General features: G+C 46.1%; 1 protein-coding gene across 1 annotated transcript in view; it reads left to right on the forward strand.

The window, feature by feature from the left end:
• The window catches only part of snd1 (staphylococcal nuclease and tudor domain containing 1), a 1,317,969-nt gene that overhangs the window by 359,676 nt on the left and 933,114 nt on the right, over positions 1–25,179 (forward strand). Inside the window, exon 14 of the mRNA XM_072471188.1 lies at positions 9,237–9,309. Within this exon, the coding sequence (XP_072327289.1) occupies positions 9,237–9,309 (73 nt within the window). The remainder of the gene's footprint in view (positions 1–9,236; positions 9,310–25,179) is intronic.

Below are 25,179 nucleotides of genomic sequence, written 5' to 3' on the forward strand. Positions count from 1 at the left end.
GGAAGCCTTCATCAATAAAGAGATCTCCAAATCTCTCGATCCCCGCCTGCTGCCACTTCAGGAACCCCCCATCCAGCAACCCCCGGGGCGAACCGGTGGTTATCACATATCGATGCCCACCCCGATGCCCCTTCCAGCCCCCTGTGCTGCTGCCACTGTCGCCACACCCTCAGGGCTGCCACTACTACCGGTCTTGTGAGTACCTGACCGGCGAGAACGGCAGATGTGCCGTTAACCGTGCCCCCAAACCAGTGTCATTACATGAGGCCACCTCTACCGGCTCCCAAACCGGCCCCTCCCCCACCCACCCCGCTACCCACTTCCTGAATATTGCTATATTCGGTGCCCAATAATAATTTATAAAATTCGGAAGAGTCAGCCCCCACTCCAGCAGCACCTTCTTCACCCCTGGGGTTTTACCCGTCCAAACAAAGCCCGAGATCACCGCATTTACTTTTTTAAAGAACGCCTTGGGGATAAAAATTGGAAGGCTCTGAAAGATGAACAAAATCCTCAGGAGGACTATCATTTTCATTGTCTGTACCCACCCTGCCAATGACAGCGGGAGCGCATCCCGTCCACGAAAATGTCCTCTCATCTGTTCTACCAGCCGACCCAAATTCAGCTTGTGCAGCTGCTCCCATTCCTGTGCCACTTAGATACCCAAATACCGAAAGCTCCCCCCTACCACTTTGAAAGGCATCTCCCCAAAACTCTTCTCCTGCCCCCTTGCCTGGATCGCAAAGACTTCACTCTTGCCCATATTCAATTTATACTCCGAAAACCGACCGAATTCCTCTAATATTCCCATAACCCTGCTAATCTGCCACAGCGGGTCTGAAATGTATACAAGTAAATCATCCGCGTAAAGCCTACTACTAAACCTAAACCCGAACAGAACAAAAGCACTAAACTCATTATCTAAAACAGATCTACTATAATGAGCTGCAATCAACCCCTTGGGCACCACTCCTGTTAGCTAACTCTTCTTTCTAGCAGGACAGCCCTGCCCAGAGTGAAGAAAAAGGCTCACAGAAGAGCAAAACGCAAGAGTATCAAACCTCCCTAAACCATAGTAACTCAACAAGGAGCTATGCACTTTCACAATAGTTAGAAAAATCTCCCCAAGCCCAACTTGTAGAATATTCAACCTCAACAAGAACAGCAAAAATGCAAACATGAACAAGGAACCCCAACAATTCATATCAACGTACCCATCCCCAATATCCAAAAACCTCAATCATCCAGCGCCCAGCCATGCTTTTTTACAAAGGAATCCACCTCCTCCGACGCATCAAAAAGTCGTCTTTTCCCTCGTAAGTCACTCTTAGTCACACTGGGTACACCACCCCAAACTGTACTCCACTTTTGTACAGGGCGTATTTGGCCTTATGGAATGTCTTTGCAAGCTCTGTTCCCACATCATGGTAAAACATGATGGCATAGCCTTCACATTTGTAGTCCCAGTGCTCCCTCACCCATCTCAGGACCAGCTCTTTTTCTTTAAGCTGTGAAGCTTCACGATTACTGCTCGTGGTTATTTGTTAGGATGGGGCTTCTGTCGATAGTCTCCGGTGAGCTCAGTCCAGCTCGGGAAGGGATGTGAGTCCACCCTCACCACCATCTTCTCAAACATCTCTGCAAAATATGCTGTGAGAGTTGGGACTTCCATCCCCTCTGGGCAACCCCACAATTCACATACTTTACCTCCTGGAACCATTCTCCAAATCATTCACCTTGGCCGTCAGCGCTTTTTTTGCATCAGGCATCACAGAGACCTCTCCACTTCCAGAGAGGCAACCTGGTCACTATACCTCAAGAGGGCTACCTCCATGCCCTGTATCGTTTCATCAGTCTTCTCCAACGTCAAACGAATGGGAGCCACGATCTTTCTATTGATTTGTGGAGATCCCCTGATACAGCACACCAGTGTTTGTCAAATTCTGTTGCCAAGGCGCTCATAAGTATCTCAACTGTTAGTGGAGTGGCCTGAGTCCCAGAGGCTGCTTCCGCCATTTTTTCCACCGATGAGCCCTGAGAGGCCTCCGACTCTGTTGGTGAACTTCTACTTTGAGCCTTTACCCCCCTGGGCTTTCTGGACACTTCATCTATGTAGGTACCTTATCCCATCATATGTGTGGATTTTTAAACAAAGTGCCTCCTGGATCTAAGCGGAAATAGCTAAAAGTGCAGGACTGGACTAAGGGGCTGGTTTAGCACAGGACTAAATAACTGGCTTTTAAAGCAGACCAAGGCAGGCCAACAGCATGGTTCAATTCCCATACCAGTCTCCCCGAACAGGTGCCGGAATGTGGCGACTAGGGGCTTTTCACAGTAACTTCATTTGAAGCCTACTTGTGACAATAAGCGATTTTCATGTAATTTCATTTCAAGAGCCTGGTAATCATTGACCTTAGAGAAAAGTTGCGAACGAATCCGCTGGTGAGCAGATAGGTTTCTAAAGTAATCTTAAAAGTTTGGAATGTCTTGCTATAGTCTGCAAAACAAATCTTAACAAATGGGAAGACCGTATTAGCTGGATCTGCGAGTTTGTGCAGAAGCCTTGAAGACAGAAATCCTTGAAGAGGTTGGTTTAAAATCTTGGACTGGATTCGCTGGTAAAATTGGAACAGAAACTCTGTTTACAAGAGTCTTTTGGAAAGCATGGACTGGATTCGGAATGCAAACCGCTAATGGATTACGAAGAAGGTTTTAAAGCAAGTTTTGGGATTAGAGTTTGGAAACTCTGAAATGACAATCACCTGGGCGGATTCTGAGGAAGCATCCGCAGACGTTCGCTTGGGGTTTCAGAGTGGAGAGAGTACTTGACTACAGACATTCTATGTACATCCGAGATTTTGTGTTTCAATGAGACCATTGTAACTTCAAATGTACTTTGTCATCCTTGCTAATCTTAAAACCTGTGCGTATTTGTTAAGCTAAAGGGTGGGGGGAGGGTGGTGTAAAGAAGTATCGTATTATCATCCATTTTTTTCATTCCTCGTTTTTTAAACTAATTAGCGCACCTGTGACATTTGAGGTCATGAGTAAGGTTTCAAAGTTGCAGGAGTGTACCGGCAGGCAGGAAGGTGGTTTAAAGTGTGTCTTCAATGCCAGGAGCATCCAGAATGAGGTGGATGAACTTGCGGCATGGGTTGGTACCTGGGACTTCGATGCTGTGGCCATTTCGGAGACTTGGATAGAGCAGGGACAGGAATGGTTGTTGCAGGTGCCAGGGTTTAGATATTTCAGTAAGCTCAGGGAAGGTGGTAAAAGAGGGGGCGGGGTGGCATTGTTAGTCAAGGACAGTATTACGGTGGCAGAAAGGAAGTTTGATGCGGACTCGTCTATTGAGGTAGTATGGGCTGAGGTTAGAAACAGGAAAGGAGAGGTCACCCTGTTGGGGGTGTTCTATAGGCCTCCGAAAAGTTCCAGAGATGTAGAGGAAAGGATTGCAAAGATGATTCTGGATAGGAGCGAAAGCAACAGGGTAGTTGTTATGGGGGACTTTAACTTTCCAAATATTGACTGGAAACGCTATAGTTCAGATGGGTCCGTTTTTGTCTAATGTGTGCAGGAGGGTTTCCTGACACAGTATGTAGATAGGCCAACGAGAGGCGAGGCCATATTGGATTTGGTACTGGGTAATGAACCAGGACAGGTGTTAGATTTGGAGGAAGGTGAGCACTTTGGTGATAGTGACCACAATTTGATTATGTTTACTTTAGTGATAGAAAGGGATAGGTATATACCACAGGGCAAGAGTTATATCTGGGGGAAAGGCAATTATGATGCGATGAGGCAAGACTTAGGATGCATCGGATGGAGAGGAAAACTGCAGGGGATGGGCACAATGGAAATGTGGAGCTTGTTCAAGGAACAGCTACTGCAGGTCCTTGATAAGTATGTACCTGGCAGGGAGGAAGTGGTTGAGCGAGAGAACCGTGGTTTACTAAAGCAGTCGAAACACTTGTCAAGAGGAAGAAGGAGGCTTATGTAAAGATGAGACCTGAAGGTTCAGTTAGGGCACTCAAGAGTTACAAGTTAGCTAGGAAGGACCTAAAGAGAGAGCTAAGAAGAGCCAGGAGGGGACATGAGAAGTCTTTGGCAGGTAGGATCAAGGATCTGCACTGTAAATTCTATGATATCTATGATAACCCTAAAGCTTTCTATAGATCTGTCAGGAATAAAAGAATGACTAGGGTAAGAGTAGGGCCAGTCAAGGACAGTAGTGGGAAGTTGTGCTTGGAGTCCGAGGAGATAGGAGAGGTGCTAAATGAATATTTTTCATCAGTATTCACACAGGAAAAAGACAATGTTGTCGAGGAGAATACTGAGATTCAGGCTACTAGACTAGAAGGGCTTGAGGTTCATAAGGAGGAGGTGTTAGCAATTCTGGAAAGTGTGAAAATAGGTAAGTCCCCTAGGCCGGATGGGAGTTATCCTAGGATTCTCTGGGAAGCTAGGGAGGAGATTGCTGAGCCTTTGGCTTTGATCTTTAAGTCATCTTTGTCTCCAGGAATAGTGCCAGAAGACTGGAGGATAGCAAATGTTGTCCCCTTGTTCAAGAAGGGGAGTAGAGACAACCCCGGTAACTATAGACCAGTGAGCCTTACTTCTGTTGTGGGCAAGGTCTTGGAAAGGTTTATAAGAGATAGGATGTATAATCATCTGGAAAGGAATAATTTGATTAGAGATAGTCAACACGGTTTTGTGAAGGGTAGGTCGTGCCTCACAAACCTTATTGAGTTTTTTGAGAAGGTGACCAAACAGGTGGATGAGGGTAAAGCAGTTGATGTGTGTATGGATTTCAGTAAAGCGTTTGATAAGGTTCCCCACAGTATGCTATTGCAGAAAATACGGAGGCATGGGATTCAGGGTGATTTAGCAGTTTGGATCAGAAATTGCCTAGCTGGATGAAGACAAAGGGTGGTGGTTGATGGGAAATGTTCAGACTGGAGTCAAGTTACTAGTGGTGTACCACAAGGATCTGTTTTGGGGCCATTGCTGTTTGTCATTTTTATAAATGACCTGGAGGAGGGCGTAGAAGGATGGGTGAGTAAATTTGCAGATGACACTAAAGTCGGTGGAGTTGTGGACAGTGCGGAAGGATGTTACAAGTTACAGAGGGTCATAGATAAGCTGCAGCGCTGGGCTGAGAGGTGGCAAATGGAGTTTAATGCAGAAAAGTGTGAGGTGATTCATTTTGGAAGGAATAACAGGAAGACAGAGTACTGGGCTAATGGTAACATTCTTGGTAGTGTGGATGAGCTGAGAGATCTCGGTGTCCATGTACATAGATCCCTGAAAGTTGCCACCCAGGTTGAGAGGGTTGTCAAGAAGGCGTACGGTGTGTTAGCTTTTATTGGTAGAGGGATTGAGTTTTGGAGCCATGAGGTCATGTTGCAGCTGTACAAAACTCTGGTGCGGCCGCATTTGGAGTATTGCGTGCAATTCTGGTCGCCGCATTATAGGAAGGATGTGGAAGCATTGGAAAGGGTGCAGAGGAGATTTACCAGAATGTTGCCTGGTTTGGAGGGAAGATCTTATGAGGAAAGGCTGAGGGACTTGAGGCTGTTTTTGTTAGAGAGAAGAAGGTTAAGAGGTGACTTAATTGAGGCATACAAGATGATCAGAGGATTGGATAGGGTTGACAGTGAGAGCCTTTTTCCTCGGATGGTGATGTCTAGCACGAGGGGACATAGCTTTAAATTGAGCGGAGATAGATATAGGACAGATGTCAGAGGTAGGTTCTTTACTCAGAGAGTAGTAAGGGTGTGGAATGTCCTGCCTGCAACAGTAGTGGACTCGCCAACACTAAGGGCATTCAAATGGTCATTGGATATACATATGGACGATAAGGGAATAGTGTGGATGGGGTTTAGAGTGGTTTCACAGGTCAGCGCAACATCGAGGGCCGAAGGGCCTGTACTGCGCCGTAATGTTCTATATTCTATTTTTCCTCCACGTTTCATAAAAGCAAAGTAAAAGTTACAGTCTTTTGAACCAGGGCTCTATTCTGTTATAACATGAACTGCAATTGTAACAGCAGCATACCATGCCCTCCTGTCTATCAGAAAGATGGAAATGGAATGCACAGTGCAGAAAGCCACCGACTGATACAAGCTAATAGAAAGCAACAGACCGAATCAGTCCCAAACGATTAAAAATATCAGCTTCAGAACATATTGCTTCCACTGTCCTTAAGCTGCAAGACTGTTAGAGAATTAGTTTTCTGTAGACTTCAGACAAAATATTTGTGTGTGATTGAGATATATTTCTGCTGCTCTCCATTACTTTGGACTCAATGGACATTAAAGTAAAAATTGCCGGAATTGTCTGGAGTTTGGCAGACATCAAAGACACTATCCACAGTCCAAAGGTGTGCAGGTAAGGTGGATTCGCCATGCTAAATTGCCCTTCATGTCTAAGGATGGGCGGTTTCAGTGGGGTTATGAGGTTGCAGGGATTGCATGGCAGCCTGGTTAGGGTGCTCTTTCAGGGGGTCAGTGCAGACTCAATGGGCCAAATGGCATCCTTCTGCACTGTGGTTCTATGATTCTATATAAAAAGGACCTTCATGCTGTACTGATGGAATGAGTGGCATGTGTTGTTTGGCTCTAAATGCTGATGAAACCCAAAACTATATACAGGTATGGATGCACCTGGTAAATGGCATCCCAAAATCTGGAAGGACCAAAAATCTGGCATCCTGGGTAGCAATTTCAGTAAAACCCTGTTTTTTAAATATTTTTTAAAAATCCAATTAAGAGGCAATTTTGGCGTGGCCAATCCACCTACCCTGCACATCTTTGGGTTGTGGGGGTGCAACCCACGCAGACACAGGGAGAATGTGCAAACTCCACACACAGTGACCCAGGCCCGGGATTGAGCCCGGGTCCTCGGCAACATGAGGCTGCAGTGCTAACCACAGCACCACCGTGCCGTCCTTTTCATATTTTATTTAATGTACATGCTAAGCCTAGGACCCAAAATCCATATAAACCCCAGATCTAACACACGTCTGGTCCTGAGCTTCCTGGATACAGGGCCTGGAACCTGTACAATTAAATTGCCAGCAAATATTCGATCACACCCAACTTTCCTCACTTTACCTTTGCCCGCATCTGCCTTTGAAATTTAGTACATTAGAATCTGACACCACAGAAGGAGGTCATTCAGTTTATCATGCCTTTGCTGGGTGAGCTGTACACTCTATGCCACTCTAAACTTTTCCGGTAGCCCTGTATTTTTCTTGTCAAGAGTAGACTTAACTAATTGTTTTAAACTGACATTTGCCCTATATGTTGGTTGTAAAAATAATTTTTAAAAATATAGTTTGATTTCGAATGAAAGCTATGGTACTGTAACTTTGTATTCCTTGTCAGTATTTTCAAATAAAATGGGTCTGATGGGCTGTTTCAGGACCTTCATTGTTTCTCGAATGGCTTTTTCTTCACGTCTGGTCTACATTATGCCGTTAGGCAAGTTACAGTTCTATCCAAGAGTGACAGTGGCATTGTGGTAAAGTCACTGGACTGGTACTTCAGTTATCCAGGGTAATCTTCGGGGCAAGTGGAATTTCAATTCAAAAAATAAAAGCCTGGAATTGAAAGCCTGTCTCAGCAACGGTGATCATGAAACTTGCTGATTGGTTAAAACCCACCTGGGTTTTCAGGGAACGAAATCTGCCGTTCTTGCCACTTCCTGCTTACATTTGACTCCAGACCTATAGCAATATAGTTCACTCTCAACTGCCCTCTGTAGCTAGGCTTGGGCTTACAAGTGGCAAGTCACATGCATGTCACATAAATGCTAGACAATGGCCATTAAAGGACAAGGGGCTGTTTAGCACAGGGTTAAATCGCTGGCTTTGAAAGCAGACCAAGGCAGACCAGCAGCACGGTTCGATTCCCGTAACAGCCTCCCCGAATAGGTGCCGGAATGTGGCGACTAGGGGCTTTTCACAGTAATTTCATTTGAAGCCTACTTGTGACAATAAGCGATTTTCATTTCATTTCATTTCCAACAAGAGAGGATCTAACCATCGCTGAATCCCTGACTATCAACATCCTGTGGCAACCATTGACCAGAAATGAACTGGACTAGCCATAGAAATACTGTGGGTCAAAGAGCAGGGCAAAGGCGAGTATCTCACCGCCTGACTCCCTAAAGCCGGTCCACCAGCGACAAGGCACAAGTCTAGAGTGTAATGGAATAATCCCCACTTGCTTGGATGAGTGCAACTCCAGCAACATTCAAGGAACTTGACAGCATCCAGGACAATGAAGACCACTTGATTGGCACCCCATCCACAAACATTCACTCCCTCCACCACCAATGTATATTGGCAGCAGTGTGCACCATCTACAAGATGCACCAGAAATTCACCAAAGTTCCTTGGACTACACCTTCCAAATCCACAACTTCCACCATCTAGGAGGACAGGAGCAGCAGATAGCTGGGAACACCAACCCTTCCAAGTCTCACACCATCCTGACTTGGAAATATATCACTGTTCCTTCCCTGTCAGTGGGTCAAAACCCTGAAACTTCTTCCCTAACTGCACTGTGTGTATTCCTACATCACAAGATGGCAACTCCCCACCACCTTCGCAAGGGCAATTAGGGATGGGCAATAAATGCTGGTCTAGCCAGCGAAGCCCACATCCCGTGAATCCTCTAACTTTAAAATCCTCTAACTCGCACATTCACATTTTCCATTCACCCAGGCACACCTGTGGATCCCACTTGAACCCCCATATCACTGCCATCACCTGACCCTCCCGCCCTTGCGTTGGAGTCCACCCATTTCCCTGATGCCCTGGTATCCTCTTCCTCTGGGCCTGAAGGCCCCGCTCCATCCGCGGGATCACACACTTTCTGAGAATGTGCGCTTCACGGGCCCATCCCTGGTCGGCTACCTCTCAGCTGCAAATGGAGGCAAAAACCAGCCTGTGATTGGACAAGCAGCTTAATTTTTCAAATGAGTTCAGGTGAATGTCCAACAAGTTTGTAGGGGCTGAGTCCAGAGGGGCCCACAGACCGTGAATTGGACAAGCCTGCACTAGAGGTTGGGTTTTCGTATTGGATCCTTAGAGTTATCCATGCTACTGTTTGCTTTTAAGGCTGCAAGCTATGTATTGATAAATTTAATGCTGAATTTCTGTAGTCTTGTATTTATACTTGGATTTTCTTTTGTTTTTGTGTACTCAAATTATATTTTTGTAATCCTAGGGCTATCAAGAATGCCAAAGGACTCCACAGTAAGAAGGAGGTGCCAATCCACCGTGTTGCTGATATTTCTGGGGTAGGCGATATTGTACAATCACAGCTTTAAAAAGATAAAGTGCAAGAAGCTTAATTTATTGTTTGGCTGCTGAATTCTGAAAGTGTTTGAAGCCAATGACGGAACAATTATTATATAAATTGAATACGCACAGCCTTGTTGCTATTGTGTTGGAAATGTGCAGAGCCGGTGATAATGCAGCATTGCTTTTAAATTTGATATTTATTTGCTGTTAGTTAATGCCTTTCCAGATTTATTACTATTTTCTTCACCCTTTCTAAATGCAAGTTCTTTTTGCTTGAGATTTAAACTCTATTTGGTGCAACCAGTATCTGGCAATGTCCGATGTATAGTATTTTATTAGTTTCAGTACATAGTGATATCTTCAGCAAAAGTATGAAAAGATAATAGGTGAGATTTCACTGATGTCAAGAAGGAAGAATGGAAAAGATGGCAAGGCCCCAGTAATCGCATGTGTAAGAGGATGAACAAACTACAGCAGAAGTCAAGCCATGAGAGGAAACTAAATATTGAATGCTATGAACAGAGATTTGTTAGAATCACAAATGATAGCATATTTGGAAGTGGATAGAACCGGCTCCTGTCAAATACCTTTGTCGTGCCAAAGGCTTTGGAGATAGCTGAGACAATTCAAGATTTTAAGAGAAAAGAACTAGTCCCAGTACAGATAATGGACCCATTGGAATGGCTAATTGTGATATTCATGGTCTTTGAACATGGAGCCAGCCTGCCCCCCTGTGTCTCCTCAGCCGGCAGGCCCTCCTGCTTCTCCTTGGACGGCAGGCCCTCTCACTTGCCCTTGGCCGGCCAGCCCTCCTGCTTCCGCTCTGCCTGTCCAGCCGGCTGTGACCCTTCGGCCCACCCTGCTGCCCATCTCTCCCTGTGGCCTTTGAAGCCCCTGGCTGGTGCCCTCTGGGGCTCTTGAGGCCCGAGTGCCCCGGCTTACTTGTCGGAGCCACATGCACAGCCGTGTGCTGACTTCGAGACGCGGCCACATCAGAGGGGTGGAACTCAGGGGTGCTGGAGACCACTGTCGTCACTCCCCAGCCGGGTCCGTGTTTTTTCAGAGTTTAGGACCAACAGCTGAAGGCAGTCACCAATGATAACTGGAATTTGCCAGCTATCGGAATCAGTGGAGCTCAGAAACTTGAAGGCTGATATAACTGAAGGAGGTTACAGAACTAGTGAGGACAAGACCAATGAGAGAATTGACAACCAGGATGACAAATTTGAAATGGAATCCTTGTAGGGTCAGAATCCAGTGTAGATCAGTGAGCATAGGACTGATGGGTTAACGAGAGTTGGGCCAAGTAACAAGTGGTCAGCAGAGATTTGCGGTTGTACTAGGTTATGTAGGATGGAAATTGGGAGGCTGGCCAGGAGAGCATTGAAAGTATCAAATCTCGGCATTGCAGAACGTAGGGATGATGGTTTTGAAGCAGCAGACATTTCGTTTTAATAAATTTAGAGTACCCAATTCATTTTGGCCAATTAAGGGGCAATTTAGTGCGGCCAATCCACCTACCCTGCACGTTTTGGGTTGTGGGGGCGAAACCCACGCAAACACTGGGAGAATGTGCAAACTCCACACGGACAGTGACCCAGAGCCGGGATCGAACCTGGGACCTTGGCGCCATTAGGCAGCAATGCTAACCACTGTGCTGCCCCTGGGGGGGGGGGTAGGATATTCTGAATTTATAACGGTAAACAACAAACGATACAAGCACTAAACTTGAGACTGGATACCCTCGCTTCTGTACCAACGTGTGCGAGTTGGGGGGGGGGGGAAGAGGAAGGACAGGGGGGAAAGCGGATGGAGAGAGGGGAAAGTTGGGGGGGGGGGGGTTGGTGGATGGGGGCCAATAGGGTACTGTCTGAACTATCTATGGAGGCAAAAAAACAGAACCCTCAATTATAATGTTACAGATTCTGGGAGTCCCCCAGAGGGGGTGAGGGGTGACACAGTGTTGGGCACTAGTGAGTCGCCCGCTGCAAAGAGCCTCATGTGCATTCTCTGCTCCTGACATCCGGCAGTTGACAGCCTTCGGGCAGCCGTCCTCTGGGTCCGGGTCCTTCACCACACTGAGTGCGGCGGATGACACAGGCTCACCAACTAACCCAGGGCCTGCCTCGATCCTGCCACAAAGATTATCGACAGGCGGGATCTCCTCTGGTTCCTCCCGGGTTCCCGGGCCAGAGGGAGGCGGTGGTGGAGATACCTGCTCTGTCCCCACCGCCCGGTCACCAAAAGGCCCAGAAACAGCTCTGGGATGGTGGCGGAGGTGCCCGAAGACAGCGGTTGGGATAGAGGGTCTTCAAACCACTACCCGCTAAGAACCCAAGAAGCAGTGAGTTATCGCTGCTCCCTCCCCTGGGTAAGTGAATTACACTGGGCGGAACGAGCCCCCTAGGGTCCCGCCCGACCCCAAAGCACCTTGCTCGATGGGTGGCGACAGCTTCTGGGTTTTCCTCACAACCCCTAGCCTCTTTTCTTGCAGGGACTGGGGTGTGATGTCTATGGGGAACGAGGCATCACCCATAACTTACTGCACACCACCCGCGGACCTGAAGATGCGGCAGGTTTTATCTCCGAAAGGGATCTCAAAAGCCCCCTCCAGGACCTCCTCCTGGGCCAGACAAACAAAGACCTGGCGCCGGAAGGAGAAAATATGTTTGAGGGTGGGGTCTCTGAAGCCGAGCGGGAGCGGTACCACCTTGGACTGTACCTTCCTCAGTAGATTGAGGTGGGGGAGGAGGTGCTCCGTGGGAATAAAGGGCGGGACATTAGAGAGAATAACTCTCGGTAGTGGGCTCCAGCAGGTAGATCCCACCCACCGTGAGCCCCTTCTCCAGGGCGAGGTAGACCGCCTGCTTGGCTATCAGAAAGAAGACAGCCTTGCCATACACCTTCGAGGCTGCAACCAAAACTGAAGGGCCGCCAACTTCAGCCATAGCACAGACACATGCCTCGATTGACATGGTGTGGTGGACGTTACACTTCACCCCGGGTTTTTGTGTCGTGAGACGAAACAGTGACGGAGCAGTGGGGAGGGTGGAGGCCACCACTCCGCATAGGTGGCTTTAGAGGCCCCCGCCACCGGCGTAGGCCGCATTGCTGCCATCCCGGTCAGTGGTGGGTGATAGGGGAGAAGGGGTAGGGAGAGAGCAACTGAAGGGGGGAGTAAAAGGGTGGGGGGGGGGGGAGGCTCAGGAGGATGGGGCACAGGGGGATGAACTGGTGCCCCATGTACAAGGGAGTAGAGGGGAGAGAGGAGCAGGGAGGTGGGGGCACAAAAAGATGGGCTGGTGCCCCAAGCACAACGGAAAGGCGAGTTGGCTGGACTAAAAAGGACTTCATTTAGCGGTGGGTGGGTCGGGTACAGAGTCTTCAGCCTGGCAGGGGCCCATCAAAACAGTCCACGAATGTTATCCCGTCTCAGTGCAATCGGTAGACGAAAAAGAAATAAAGTCCAGATGCACCAACCATCCTCTCATCTTTGTCCCCTTCCAGGTGTGGCAGCAGCCTCCTGTTTGCTGGGAGGGGCCCTGCAGATGAAACAAGCACCAAACAGTCCCAGACCCTTCTTCCCTCCTTCTGCTGCAGGCTGTGGAAATGCAGGGAGGCAAGCCAGCAGTGTCTAAGTCCAGTCCCAGGCTGGAGCCCAGACCAGGCCAAACCTTCACCTGTAGAGATTCCTGCCCCTCTCTTGAAGCTTCCCGTAGCAGTCACTCAGCTTCAAATAAAACAGGTAACAGCAAATCTCTCCTTTCGTCCGTTTTCCTGGCTGTATGGAACAGCAGCTTGCAAAGTTCAAAATCTACAGGAGAGGAGCTCACAGGACCTATTCTTGCAGAGTATGAGCTCCCATAATGAGGGGTACAGGGCAATCATTAGCAGTTGCACCTGTATAAATAGAGCTGGCCAGTGTGGTACTGGCTAGTGAAGGAAACACTGGTGAACTACTGCTGCTGTGTGCATATCGTTGTAAATAAAGTTACTTTCTGTTTGACTGCAGACTCATGCTGGATTCTTCATGGTCCTCATAAAAACATCGTTAAGGGATAGCCTATAGTTGAGAAGTAGAGGGGATCCTTGAGGGCCTGCAGAGGCAATAGTATGGGAGTGGAAAGAGAAGCTATTGCAGATGATTCTCTGGCTATGATTAAATAAATCAAAACTGAACCAAGCCAAGACCGTTCCATTCAGCTGGGGGTCGGATAAGAGGCACTAGAGACATTGAATGTGTGGTCAGGTTGAGAAAAGTTAAGAGGGCTAGTTTACCACCATCATAGTCAAAAAGAATGTTATTTGTGAGTTTAATGAGGACTCAATTAGTACTGTGTAGGAGTTGGAATCCTGTTTCAAGGGATTCAAACATGGGTCTGTGGGAAAGGAAGCTAAGGACTTGGGAGTTGATACCATGTTCAAGTACTTTGGGCAGGCAAAGGAGGTTAGATTTGCAAAATTTGCAAGAATAAAGGGTTGAAAGTTTTTTTTTGAGGAGGGAGGATGTGATGGTTGATTTGAAGAGGAGAGGGTGAAAGAATACCCAAGGAAATACAATTATTAACAATATTGACTGACACAGAGTGCAGAAAGGGGAGTTAGTTGGGCAATAATTTGATTAAATTGGATCAAGAGAACAGGAAGTGAGTCCCTTGGAGAAGGTGAATTCAATGGGACGAGTCGTGAGGGATGAGTCTGGAGAAACTATTCCCATTGACTGAAGGATTCAGAACCAGAAGGGACAGATTTAAGGTGATTTGCAAAAGGCGCATGAGGAAGAACGTTTTTACACAGCGAATCTGGAATGCAGTGTCGCAAAGAGTGGTGGAGGCAAAGTCCATCATGGCTTTCAAAAGTAAATTATATAATTACTTATATACTGGCACAGTGGCACAGCAGTTAGCACTGGTGCCTCATAGTGTCAGGAACCCGAGCCTTGGGTGACTGTCTGAAGAGTTTGTACTTTCTCCCTGTGTCTGAGTGGATTTCCTCTGGGTGCTCCGGTTTTCTCCCACTGTCCAAAGATGCGCAGGTTAGGTGGATTGACCGTGCTAAATTGTGCCTTAGTGTCCAAGGATGTGCAGGTTAGAAGGAGTTCTCTGGATGGTCGGGGGAGTGGGCCTAGATAGGGTGCTCTTTCAGAGGAGCGGTGCAGACTCGGTGGACCGAATGGCCTCCTCCTGCACCGTCGGGATTCTTTGATTCTATGCTCGAAGGAAAAGTAATTGGAGGACTATGGGGATGAAAAGGCAGGGGAGTGGGACAACTGGATTTCTCTTTGAGAGCCAACATGGATTTAAGGGGGTTGATTCTATAAACATTGTTAAAACGTTGATGAGAACTAGATATTGAGGTTATTAAATGTTTTCCTTGCAGAGAGAGGAAGAGCTGGATATATTTTGAGGTGTATGTGTGAGTGTAAAGTGACATGATAAAAGGGAAGCCAGTAACAATATCACCTGCACTGGATCATGACAAGAGAATACATTTTTAATGTTTTTGGATTACTTCATATATGCATTGAGCTTACATTGTGAAATTGTATTACTTGGCACTACTTGGCTACAGAGAGAAATCAACAACCCATATAAACATGGGGCGTCATTCTCCGACCCCCGCCGGGTCGGAGAATGGCCGTTGGCTGCCGTGAATCCCGCCCCCGCCGAAGTCTCCGGTACCGGAGATTGGGCGGGGGCGGGAATCGGGCCGCGCCGGTTGGTGGGACCCCCCGTTCAATTCTCCGGCCCGGATGGGCCGAAGTCCCGCCCAGAAATTGCCTGTCCCGCCGGCGTAAATCAAACCTGGTATTTACCGGCGGGACCAGGCGGCGTGGGCGGGCTCCGGGGTCCTGGGGGGGGCGCGGGGCGATCTGACCCCGGGGGGGTGCCCCCACGGTGGCCTGGCCCGCGATCGGGGCCCACCGATCCGCGGGCGGGCCTGTGCCGTGGGGCCACTCTTTCCCTTCCGCCTCCGCCACGGCCTCCACCATGGCGGAGGCGGAAGAGACTCTCCCCACTGCGCATGCGCCGGGAAACTGACAGCGGCCGCTGACGCTCCCGCGCATGCGCCGGGAAACTGACAGCGGCCGCTGACGCTCCCGCGCATGCGCCGCATTTCCGCTCCAGCTGGCGGGGCAACAAACGCCATTTCCGCCAGCTGGCGGGGCGGAAATCCCTCCGGCGTCGGCCTAGCCCCTCAATGTTAGGGCTAGGCCGCCAAAGATGCATTCCGCACCTTTGGGCCGGCGCGATGCCCGTCTGATTGGCGCCGTCTTTGGCGCCAGTCGGCGGACATCCCGCCGTTGGGGGAGAATTTCGCCCATGATTATGCAAGTGAAGAGAAAATGGGCTCAGGAAGAAGTAGCTACCTTACCGACCTGTGCAGGATCTTCAGTGCCAATTGTTGACATTGCCATTTGGCTCCCATCATGGTTTATTAGTCACACAATATTTTATAGTAATTCTCTCTGTGCTTCACAGGAGTCTGTTGTGGGAAAACACTGGAACAATACGAGACATAAATAGTAGCTTTATTGCAAAAGCTGCCTGCCTATTTGGTATCTACATTTATACATATTTCACATTGTTGTGATACGGAGCATGTGCATTGATATTCTGGAAGACATGAAAGTTTTGTTTAACTAACGGTTTGTATCCTGAGGTCACCAAAATTTTGCTAAGTCTGTATCAAATGCATTGGTGACTGGTTTTTGTACAGAGCAGTGAGAATGTGGAACTTGCCAGGTGGAACAGGTTGGTAAGAGACTTTTGTGACATATAATAAACATTGGCAGAGACCAGTTGGGCCAAATGGTTTGCTTCTGTGCTGTAGAGTTTGTGTAATCCAATTTCCGTTAGGTTGCATTTCGACCGATAAATTGATCTATGTTGATACAATAATGGGAAGATGCATAGTACTGCCCAGGATAGAGCTAGTGTTTTACAGCCTTTCTGTGCTAATTGGTCAAGTTGAATTCAATCTTTGACTCCGTTCTCTCCAGTCTGTTTTTTCATTCCTGTCCATAATTTCTCTCTTTGTTCTTACTGTTACTGCTGTTTTCTTTGCATCCCTTGGACTGCATGGCTGTTTAAACCAGTTAACAGAATTTGTTTTGTGCATCTGCCTGATGGAGATAATAAATGTATGTATCTGCGCATTAGTAAACGTCTATGGCATGAAAGTTGCTGAGTCCAGTTCTTTCCAGCATTAAACTCACATTCTCCGCACTCTGGCTGATGGAGGGACATCAGTGAAAATCGCATGTTTCTAGCTATTTATTAATCAATTTTCTCTGCATTCTGGCCTTGTATTTGAGCTTACAAGAAAATTGCTGGTCAGATTAGGACAACAAAATGGAACCTGTACGAGTGACTATGAATGCTGTGTTGTGCTTGCCCTGTTCTATAGCTGAATTTTGTTTCAATGCATTTTGTGCATCGATCAGTCCAGATGTTCACCAACATGTTTTCATTGCAAATATTACAGCTTCCTATCTGTCCACTATATATTTTAACATTGTTATGGGCCACTAACTCAGCTCTGTAAACTCTTCATTGCCCCTGCTGTGGCCTTGAGCAGGAGATCTTGGTGGTAATAATCTTTACTGTGTCACAAGTAGACTTATATTAACACTGCAATGCAGTTACTGTGAAAAGCCCCTAGTCGCCACACTCCGGTGCCTGTTCAGATACACTGAGGGAGAATTCAGAATGTCCAATTCACCTAACAAGTCTTTCGGGACTTGTGGGAGAAAACCCACGCAGACACGGGGAGAATGTGCAGACTCCGCACAGACAGTGACCCAAGCTGGGAATCGAACCTGGGACCCTGGAGCTGTGAACAATAGTGCTAACCACTGTGCTAATGTGCGGGGCTGTGCCATATTCTCCCCTGACCCTGCCTCCTTCCGCTCATAAAAAAGGCAGCTATTTGCAATGCTGTCATTAAATGGTAACGTGACTTATATTGAGACATTTGGGGGAAGGAAGTTATCTGAAAAACACAGGTTATTTGTGGGAAAATTGTGCTAAGTGAAAGAATAGCTAATTGCTGTTGTAATGTCCTCTTGCACCAGTACAAAGCAAGCAAGCCTAGAATGGGAATTGAAAATCTTCTGTTATCAACAATATGGTTGTTGAATTGTGTCGTGAGACAAAGTTAAACGTGCTATAACAATATTTAGTGTGACTGATATTTTAGTTAATGTGGCTGTGCACCTAGCAGGGTGGTATCCTGGCACTGCTGATGCCACCTGGGCACCCTTGGACTGCCAGGTGCCTGGCCTGGCAGTTCCAAGATACCAAGGTAGCATCTTGCCCGTGCTGGGATCGGGCCCTAGGGTGCCCTGTACTTAGGAGGCTGTAAATGCCGAGAAACACCCCGCTAGACACAGCTACAACAGGAACTTTTTTGCTGTTAAATCGCACCTGTGATTATTTGATTCCTGAAATAAACGCAAAATTCACATAAGCTTGATCAGCACCAGAAAGATCGATTGATGTTTGAGCTGTAAGCCTTCATTTGAGCTTCAGTGCTTTGCCAACTGATTATGTTGATGGGCTGAGACATGGATTTTGAGATGGATTAAAATAAAATAATGCATATAGTAACAGCTCAGAATGAACATGTACGACGCAAAGGGGTGTGCATTGATTAAAAACAGAAGAATTGAGAGAAATCAATGATCATATCTTGAACTAGCAAGCTGTTAACAGTGTGCAAATTGTGTATTCGGATACATCTGAAGGACTTTGGACCAGTAGTCAAACAGCTTGTATTGAACTGCACATCAAAGATGAGGTCAGTTCTGAAGTATAGTTTTATGATTTAGTTATGATATCTTTAGAAAGAATGAAAATTTTTGAAATAATTAAAATGCATTGGAAGAGTTCAGAAGAATAATTAAGATGAATTGCGGGCAGTAGGGAGCAGGTAAGAAGAAAAATTTTCTGAAGTTTTTCTGAAGTAAAGTCGCGAGTAGCGATATGAGACTTGTGTTTGAAGTAATAAAGAGAATAGATAAGGTTGAAGAAAGCAAGCTATTTAATGTAAACATTGAGCACTGACTTTTGAAATTAACATTGCACCAGAAAGAAAAAGCTTTGATTTATCTAATATCTTGTATGTTAAACACCCCAAAGTACTTCACAGTGGACTACTTTGGAACGTGGTGACTAATGTAGACTAGCATGGCAGTAATTTGGCACACAGCAATTGCCCAAAGTAGCAATATATCAAATGACTTTTTATGTGATGGGTGAAAGAGAAATGTTGGCAAGGACACCAAGAAAGTTTTCTGCTTCAGTTTGAATTGTGCCCAAGATGTTGAATATCCAGTGGAATAATGGGCGGAGCTCATTGTAACATATCATCCAAAGTAAAGTCTAGAGGATGGAAGTATAACATTCAGCAGTTTTGAATTTGTGAAAAATAAAATGACCTGAGGGAAGTGAAAATGCCTGCTCACTGCCAGCTCCACAGGCACAATGTAAAATGAGTTCTGACGAGTCTCACCTTGTTCCAAGGGACAAAACTGCCCATAAACTGGCAGCAAAATTGTTGATCTGAGTCTATAAAAAACATTGTGGGAAATGAATGCATTGAAAAGAATATATGTTTCCTTCTGATGGTTGGATTACGTAAGTTGAGGATTTTTAAGACGTCTGAGCATCCAATTATGATTGGCACACTCTAGCTTGGCTGTGCCACTTTTGACAAGTGATGCTGACTTGAGTTGCATGTCTAAATTCTAACTGCTCAGTCGTATTCCTTTTGCTGCCGATTGTCAAAAACAAAAGATTTACTGACCATTCAAGTGGGGGGTTCCTGTTGCAGAATGGTCCTGATTTGTCCTGCATGGTAAGTCACCCTAATTCAAAAGTATTTGCTATCTTGAAATCTTTGAGACATTTGGATATAAGACACTATAAATCTGAGTATTGTATAGTTTGTGGCAGGTTTCTGCCTTCTGAATACTCTTAATCAGTGCTCCCCACCTCCCAAATTCCCCATGTCAAGCAGGCAGTCGGACCTATAAAACCTTTTGGACCAAACGTTTTATTTTACAATGCGGAGGATCCGGATTATATAAACAAATAGTTGCTTTACGGTGGCTCAAGTGTACAGAAAGACTATTCTCCTTTGTTAATCTATGTTAGAAACAAGCTAGAACATTACTGTGACTAAATCCTAATGCACTGTCAAACTGCCAGTAAAATCTATCATCGTTCATCGTTGCTTTTAGCAGATGAATGTAATTTCCATCCGTGCAAAAAAAACTTGCAAATGAGAAGAGGAGACTAGAACTACATATTAGATCATAAATACCACTTTTAATTGCCTATGAATAAACCTGATTCTGATCAAGCTGAAGGTTGGTTTTACCTTTTTTTGTGGAACTGAATTAATAAGGATGTCTGACAATCAAGATTTTGGGGTACTTCCTATGCTCCTGTTGGAACCTTGTTCAATTTTCTGGAACATGCTGCACAGAAGCACTAAATACTTTTGTAATAACAAAAATGTAAACTTCATTAGAAGAGTATGAAAATATTCAAAGAATTGCCTTGATACTCTGTAAATAGTTGTGTTTGGAGAGTGAATTGATAACACCTGAAACCCTTGTGTTCATCAGTTATGCTTGCTGTTCTGCGGAAGTCTCATAATCCAGGCCTGCCACTACTTAATGAGCTAGAGCAATGCTCAAGACTTTGTATTCAAGGAAAAGTATTCAAAGATGTAGTCTAGTTTATATTTACTGGGAAGTATGAGCAACATTTGAGCGAGTCAATGGATTTAAGAGCAGTAGGTTTATTTTTAAATGAGAATTTTGCTTTATCATTTATGGTATATTTTTCCCCAGGTTGAGTTGGAGCACCTGCGGCAGATGTGTTCATTCCTCCCTTTGGTTTGGCTGCTGTTCAAGTGGAATATTGGTCACAATTAGCAAGCTTATATGCCTCCCCATGGTCTTGGAAACCTTGTGGCAACAGTCCAGCCAGTGTGTCTGTGTCTTAGTTATAACCAACTGAATAATGAGATTGTATGGCTGTAGTGTTGGGAAAATAAAGGTAGTTTTAAGGTAGGTTTAATTTGTATTGATAAACATTAAAAATAAGCTATAGTTTTAAGTGGGTTTAATTTCATGTTTTTGTGTCTGGAAGGTTAAAACCTATAGTTAGATTCATGCTAGACAAAGGTGTTTGTGTTGGTTCAGTTCCAATTATGTCGCTATTGTGCTTTGAGAGGGCTAAGATGTGAAGAGTAAATAAATTAGCAATGGTTGCTTAGCATCTGGTGCCGTGTAAGGTAGAGAAGCTTTTAAGGTTTAGTTTAGATAATTTGATTGCAGTTGGAGATAGGATCATGGGGAGTGAACTCCTCTCAACTCTGCCAGAATAAAGACAGGACAGGATGGGAGCTGCAAAGAGACAGGCTTCCTAAGTATAAGTTACAGTCCAGATAACCAGAGAATTAGGATAGCAAGAATGTTTAAGACAACTTAATGGAGTTAAGTGAACAGAAACCCCAAGGTATTGTTCAGAAGAATTCTAGGAAGAGTAAACAAAGTGTTGTGAGTTAAAGAGACAATTGCAGTAACCTGATTTAAAGTGGGACAGCATCGGCTGTTTGGGGGGGCTAGTTTTGGTTGTAGCCTTTATTTAGTTCAGATCGTGTTTGTTGAATATGAAATCTTTAATAAAATATTATTTAAAAAAATAAAGTGGGACAGCAGCCTTCAAAGGTAAATCAAACATCTGATGCCATTTTAATACAGTAGTAGATTAAGATGTACTTTGTAATCCATGTTAATCCTAAAACCTGTGTGCAACTATTAAGATAAAGGGGAGTAAAGGCAAATGTGAGGTTATCCATTTTGGTAGGAATAACAGCAAAAGGGATTATTATTTAAATGATAAAATATTAAAACATGCTGCTGTGCAGAGAGACCTGGGTGTGCTAGTGCATGAGTCGCAAAAAGTTGGTTTACAGGTGCAACAGGTTATTAAGAAAGCGAATGGAATTTTGTCCTTCATTGCTAGAGGGATGGAGTTTAAGACTAGGGAGGTGTATAACGTGTTAGTGAGGCCACACCTGGAGTATTGTGTTCAGTTTTGGTCTCCTTACTTGAGAAAGGACGTACTGGCACTGGAGGATGTGCAGAGGAGATTCACTAGGTTGATCCCAGAGTTGAGGGGATTAGATTATGACGAGAGGTTGAGTAGACTGGGACTGTACTCACTGGAGTATAGAAGGATGCGGGGGGTTCTTATTGAAAGATATAAAATTATGAAGGGAATAGATAGGATAGATGCGGGCAGGTTGTTTCCACTGGCGGGTGAAAGCAGAACTAGGGGGGCATAGCCTCAAAATAAGGGGAAGTAGATTTAGGACTGAGTTTAGGAGGAATTTCTTCACCCAAAGGGTTGTGAATCTATGGAATTCCTTGCCCAGTGCAGCAGTAGAGGCTTCTTCATTAAATGTTTTTAAAATAAGATAGATAGTTTTTTGAAGAATAAAGGGATTAAGGGTTATGGTGTTCGGGCCGGAAAGTGGAGCTGAGTCCACAAAAGATCAGCCATGATCTCATTGAATGGCGGAGCAGGCTCGAGGGGCCAGGTGGCCTACTCCCTCTCCTAGTTCTTATGTTCTTATAATCCAATTTTTTCATGTTTAATAATCCAGTATTCTTGTTAAAACTAATTAGCTGTCCCTTGACTCCATTCCTCCATGTTTTATTAAAAAAGTGAGGGTCTTTTGAGCCAGGGTACTATTCTGGGATCTTCCTGTCCAGTTATAACATCAACTGGGATTGTAACGGTAGTAAAAGAGTAAAAATTATGCCTTGCCTTTGGGTGTCTTTGCCACACATAAACCTAAGAGCACTGGTACAGAAATGTTATACATATAAAGGTAGCAACCATATCTAAAACATTTCAGTTTTATTAAGGGTTGGTCCTGCAAAATGAATTTTGTTTAACTTACTGGTGTACAAAGACTGCTCTGTAATAGGACAGAAATCCTTGGGCTACTGCAAGTTCTATTTGAGTATCTAGTATTGAAGCCTATAAGGAAATTAAGGTATATCTAGCCACTTAAATGTTTGAATGCAATCATTTGTCATTTTCCTAAGCAAATGGAAAAACTAAGATAATGGGCAAAATTCTCCGCAATCGGCGCGATGTCCGCCGACCGGCGCCAAAAACGGCGCAAATCAGTCCGGCATCGCGCCGTCCCAAAGGTGCGGAATCCTCCGCATCTTGAGCGGCCGAGCCCTAATCTTGAGGGGCTAGGCCCATGCCGGACTGATTTCCGCCCCGGCAGCTGGCGGGAAAGGCCTTTGGTGCCCCGCCAGCTGGCGCGGAAATGACATTGCCGGGCGGCGCATGCGCGGGAGCGTTAGCGGCCGCTCACGGCATCCCCGCGCATGCGCAGTGGAGGGGGTCTCTTCCGCCTCCGCCATGGTGGAGACCATGGCGAAGGCGGAAGGAAAAGAATGCCCCCATGGCACAGGCCCGCCCGCGGATCGGTGGGCCCCGATCGCGGGCCAGGCCACCGTGGGGGCACCCCCCGGGGCCAGATCGCCCTGCGCCCCCCCCCAGGACCCCGGAGCCCACCCGTGCTGCCTTGTCCCGCCGGTAAGAGAGGTGGTTTAATCCACGCCGGCGGGACAGGCATTCCAGCAGCGTGACTTCGGCCCATCCAGGCCGGAGAATCGCGGGGGGGGGGGAGAGACACACGCCAACCAGCATGATTCCCGCCCCCGCCGAACCTCCGGTGCCGGAGAATTCGGCAACCGGCGGGGGCGGTATTCACGGCAGCCCCGGCGATTCTCCGACCCGGCAGGGGGTCGGAGAATCCCGCCCAATGTGTGGTTGCAACAAGCAGACTTATGTGTAAGTTGATGAGGTAATGTAATAGAGTTTGGATCAATGTAGAACTTAACTTCGAGCATCAGATCTCAATGTGCCATTCAATGGTGGAGCAGATCCGATGGGCTGAATGGCCTAATCTTGTTCCTACGTCTTATGGCCTTGAAAGCAATTACTGAATAATTTGAAAGGAACCACTGAGTAGTTTGAGAAGGAGAATGAAAGATCAAAATGAGTCACCTACCTCTATGTCTTCCTCTCCCCTTCCATCCAGAATACATAACTGGCCTTTTTTGTGCTTTCTTCCTCTCCTGGGAAAAAAAGCTTGCATTGAGATTCTAAAATACCAGACAAAATGTGTATATATCGCAAAGTACCAGAAAATTGGATTAATAAATCTATCTTTAAAGAACTCGCCCCCTCATTCTGCATTCAGCTGTTACCATGATCGGATTTTAGCATGTTGCAGTCCTACTAGTTTTCCTATTAGCGTTCTGGATGCCTGAAAAGCCAGAGGGGCTCTAGATTGCATGTGACGATCACAACTAATACTGATTTGCTACTGCATGAGAAATATTGGGGTTGAGCACGGATATCTAAAAACCTTTCATGTTAGTACAGTCTGGCTGAGTAGTAGTTCCATTCTTGCAAGAATTTATCTTGGTAGCAGTGCTGATAAACATTCACAAAGGATATAAACATTATTGCACTTATACAAAGACTGGGCAGTTAATCATCTTTGAGCACTGCAGCTCCACATGAAACAATTGGAATTCCTATGTCTGGAAACACTTGATTTTGACTGAGTGACATCTATTTTGTGTTGTATAATTCCTCTGTGCCAGTGCCAACAATAGTTGGATCATAACTTTGGAACATATAAATATTTTAAAACAAATTCGTGCCTTTTGCACACAGTTTGTAGTACCAGTAGTTTGTCAGAGGGGGCCTTGTTTGTTTTGCATAAAAATAGGAAATGGTGATCATGCAAAACACGGTGTTGGGGAATAGAGCTGTTATAACCTGCCTACTTACCATTGGCTGGGGACAAATTACTATCCCACAATCCTGTGGGAGTATGAGCTTCCCCAATGAGGGGGGCGGAGAAACCACGAGTAAACTCCTAGTATAAATAAAGCTGGCCAGTTCAGGAACCAGCAGGAAGGAGTATGTAGCAAGGGAAGCTACTGCTACTGTTATGTATATATGTTATTGTAAATAAATGTTATTACTTTGTATCCTTAAAACTCGTGCTGGATTCTTCGTGGCCCTTACAAAACTGGCGACGAAGGTTAAAGTGAATAGCTGTCTACACTGCTGAAGCCACCTCCCTGGATTTTTGTTGGATACAGGTTGGAAGTTGTTTTCTATTATACCATGCCTCTGTACGGATGTTTGGGTGTTTTTGATGCTGCGCTGGAAAGCTGGAACCAGTACACACAACAGATGCGTTACTATTTCCGGGCAAACAATATCACCGAAAACGAGCGCCAGGTGGTCATATTGCTCACCGCCTGCGGCCCGCATACGTTTGGGGTGATTAGGAGCCTTACGTACCCAGCTGCGCCGGACACCAAAACGTTTGATGAGCTTGTGAATATAGTGGGGCAACATTTTAACCCAACCCCGTCCACGATAGTCCAGCGTTACCGGTTTAATACCGCTGAGAGGACCCCTGGAGAATCCCTTGCCGATTTTCTATCCAGGCTACGCAGGATTGCGGAGTACTGTGACTATGGTGAGACCTTGTCAGAAATGTTACGCGACCGTTTGGTTTGCGGTATTAACAATGCGGCCACCCAGAGAAAGTTGTTAGCAGAGCCAACATTGACTTTTCAACAGGCCATTCAAATAGTATTGTCCCGAGAGAGCGCAGAGCGAGGAGTACAGGAGCTACATGGAATGGAAGTGCATGCCTTGGGGCGCAAACCCTTCCATCCGAAAACGTCCCCCCGCAGTCCTGCGGTACCTTGGGCGAGGCAACGTCTGGAC

The sequence above is a fragment of the Scyliorhinus torazame genome, chromosome 13 (assembly GCF_047496885.1).
Source record: "Scyliorhinus torazame isolate Kashiwa2021f chromosome 13, sScyTor2.1, whole genome shotgun sequence".
NCBI lineage: Eukaryota > Metazoa > Chordata > Chondrichthyes > Carcharhiniformes > Scyliorhinidae > Scyliorhinus > Scyliorhinus torazame.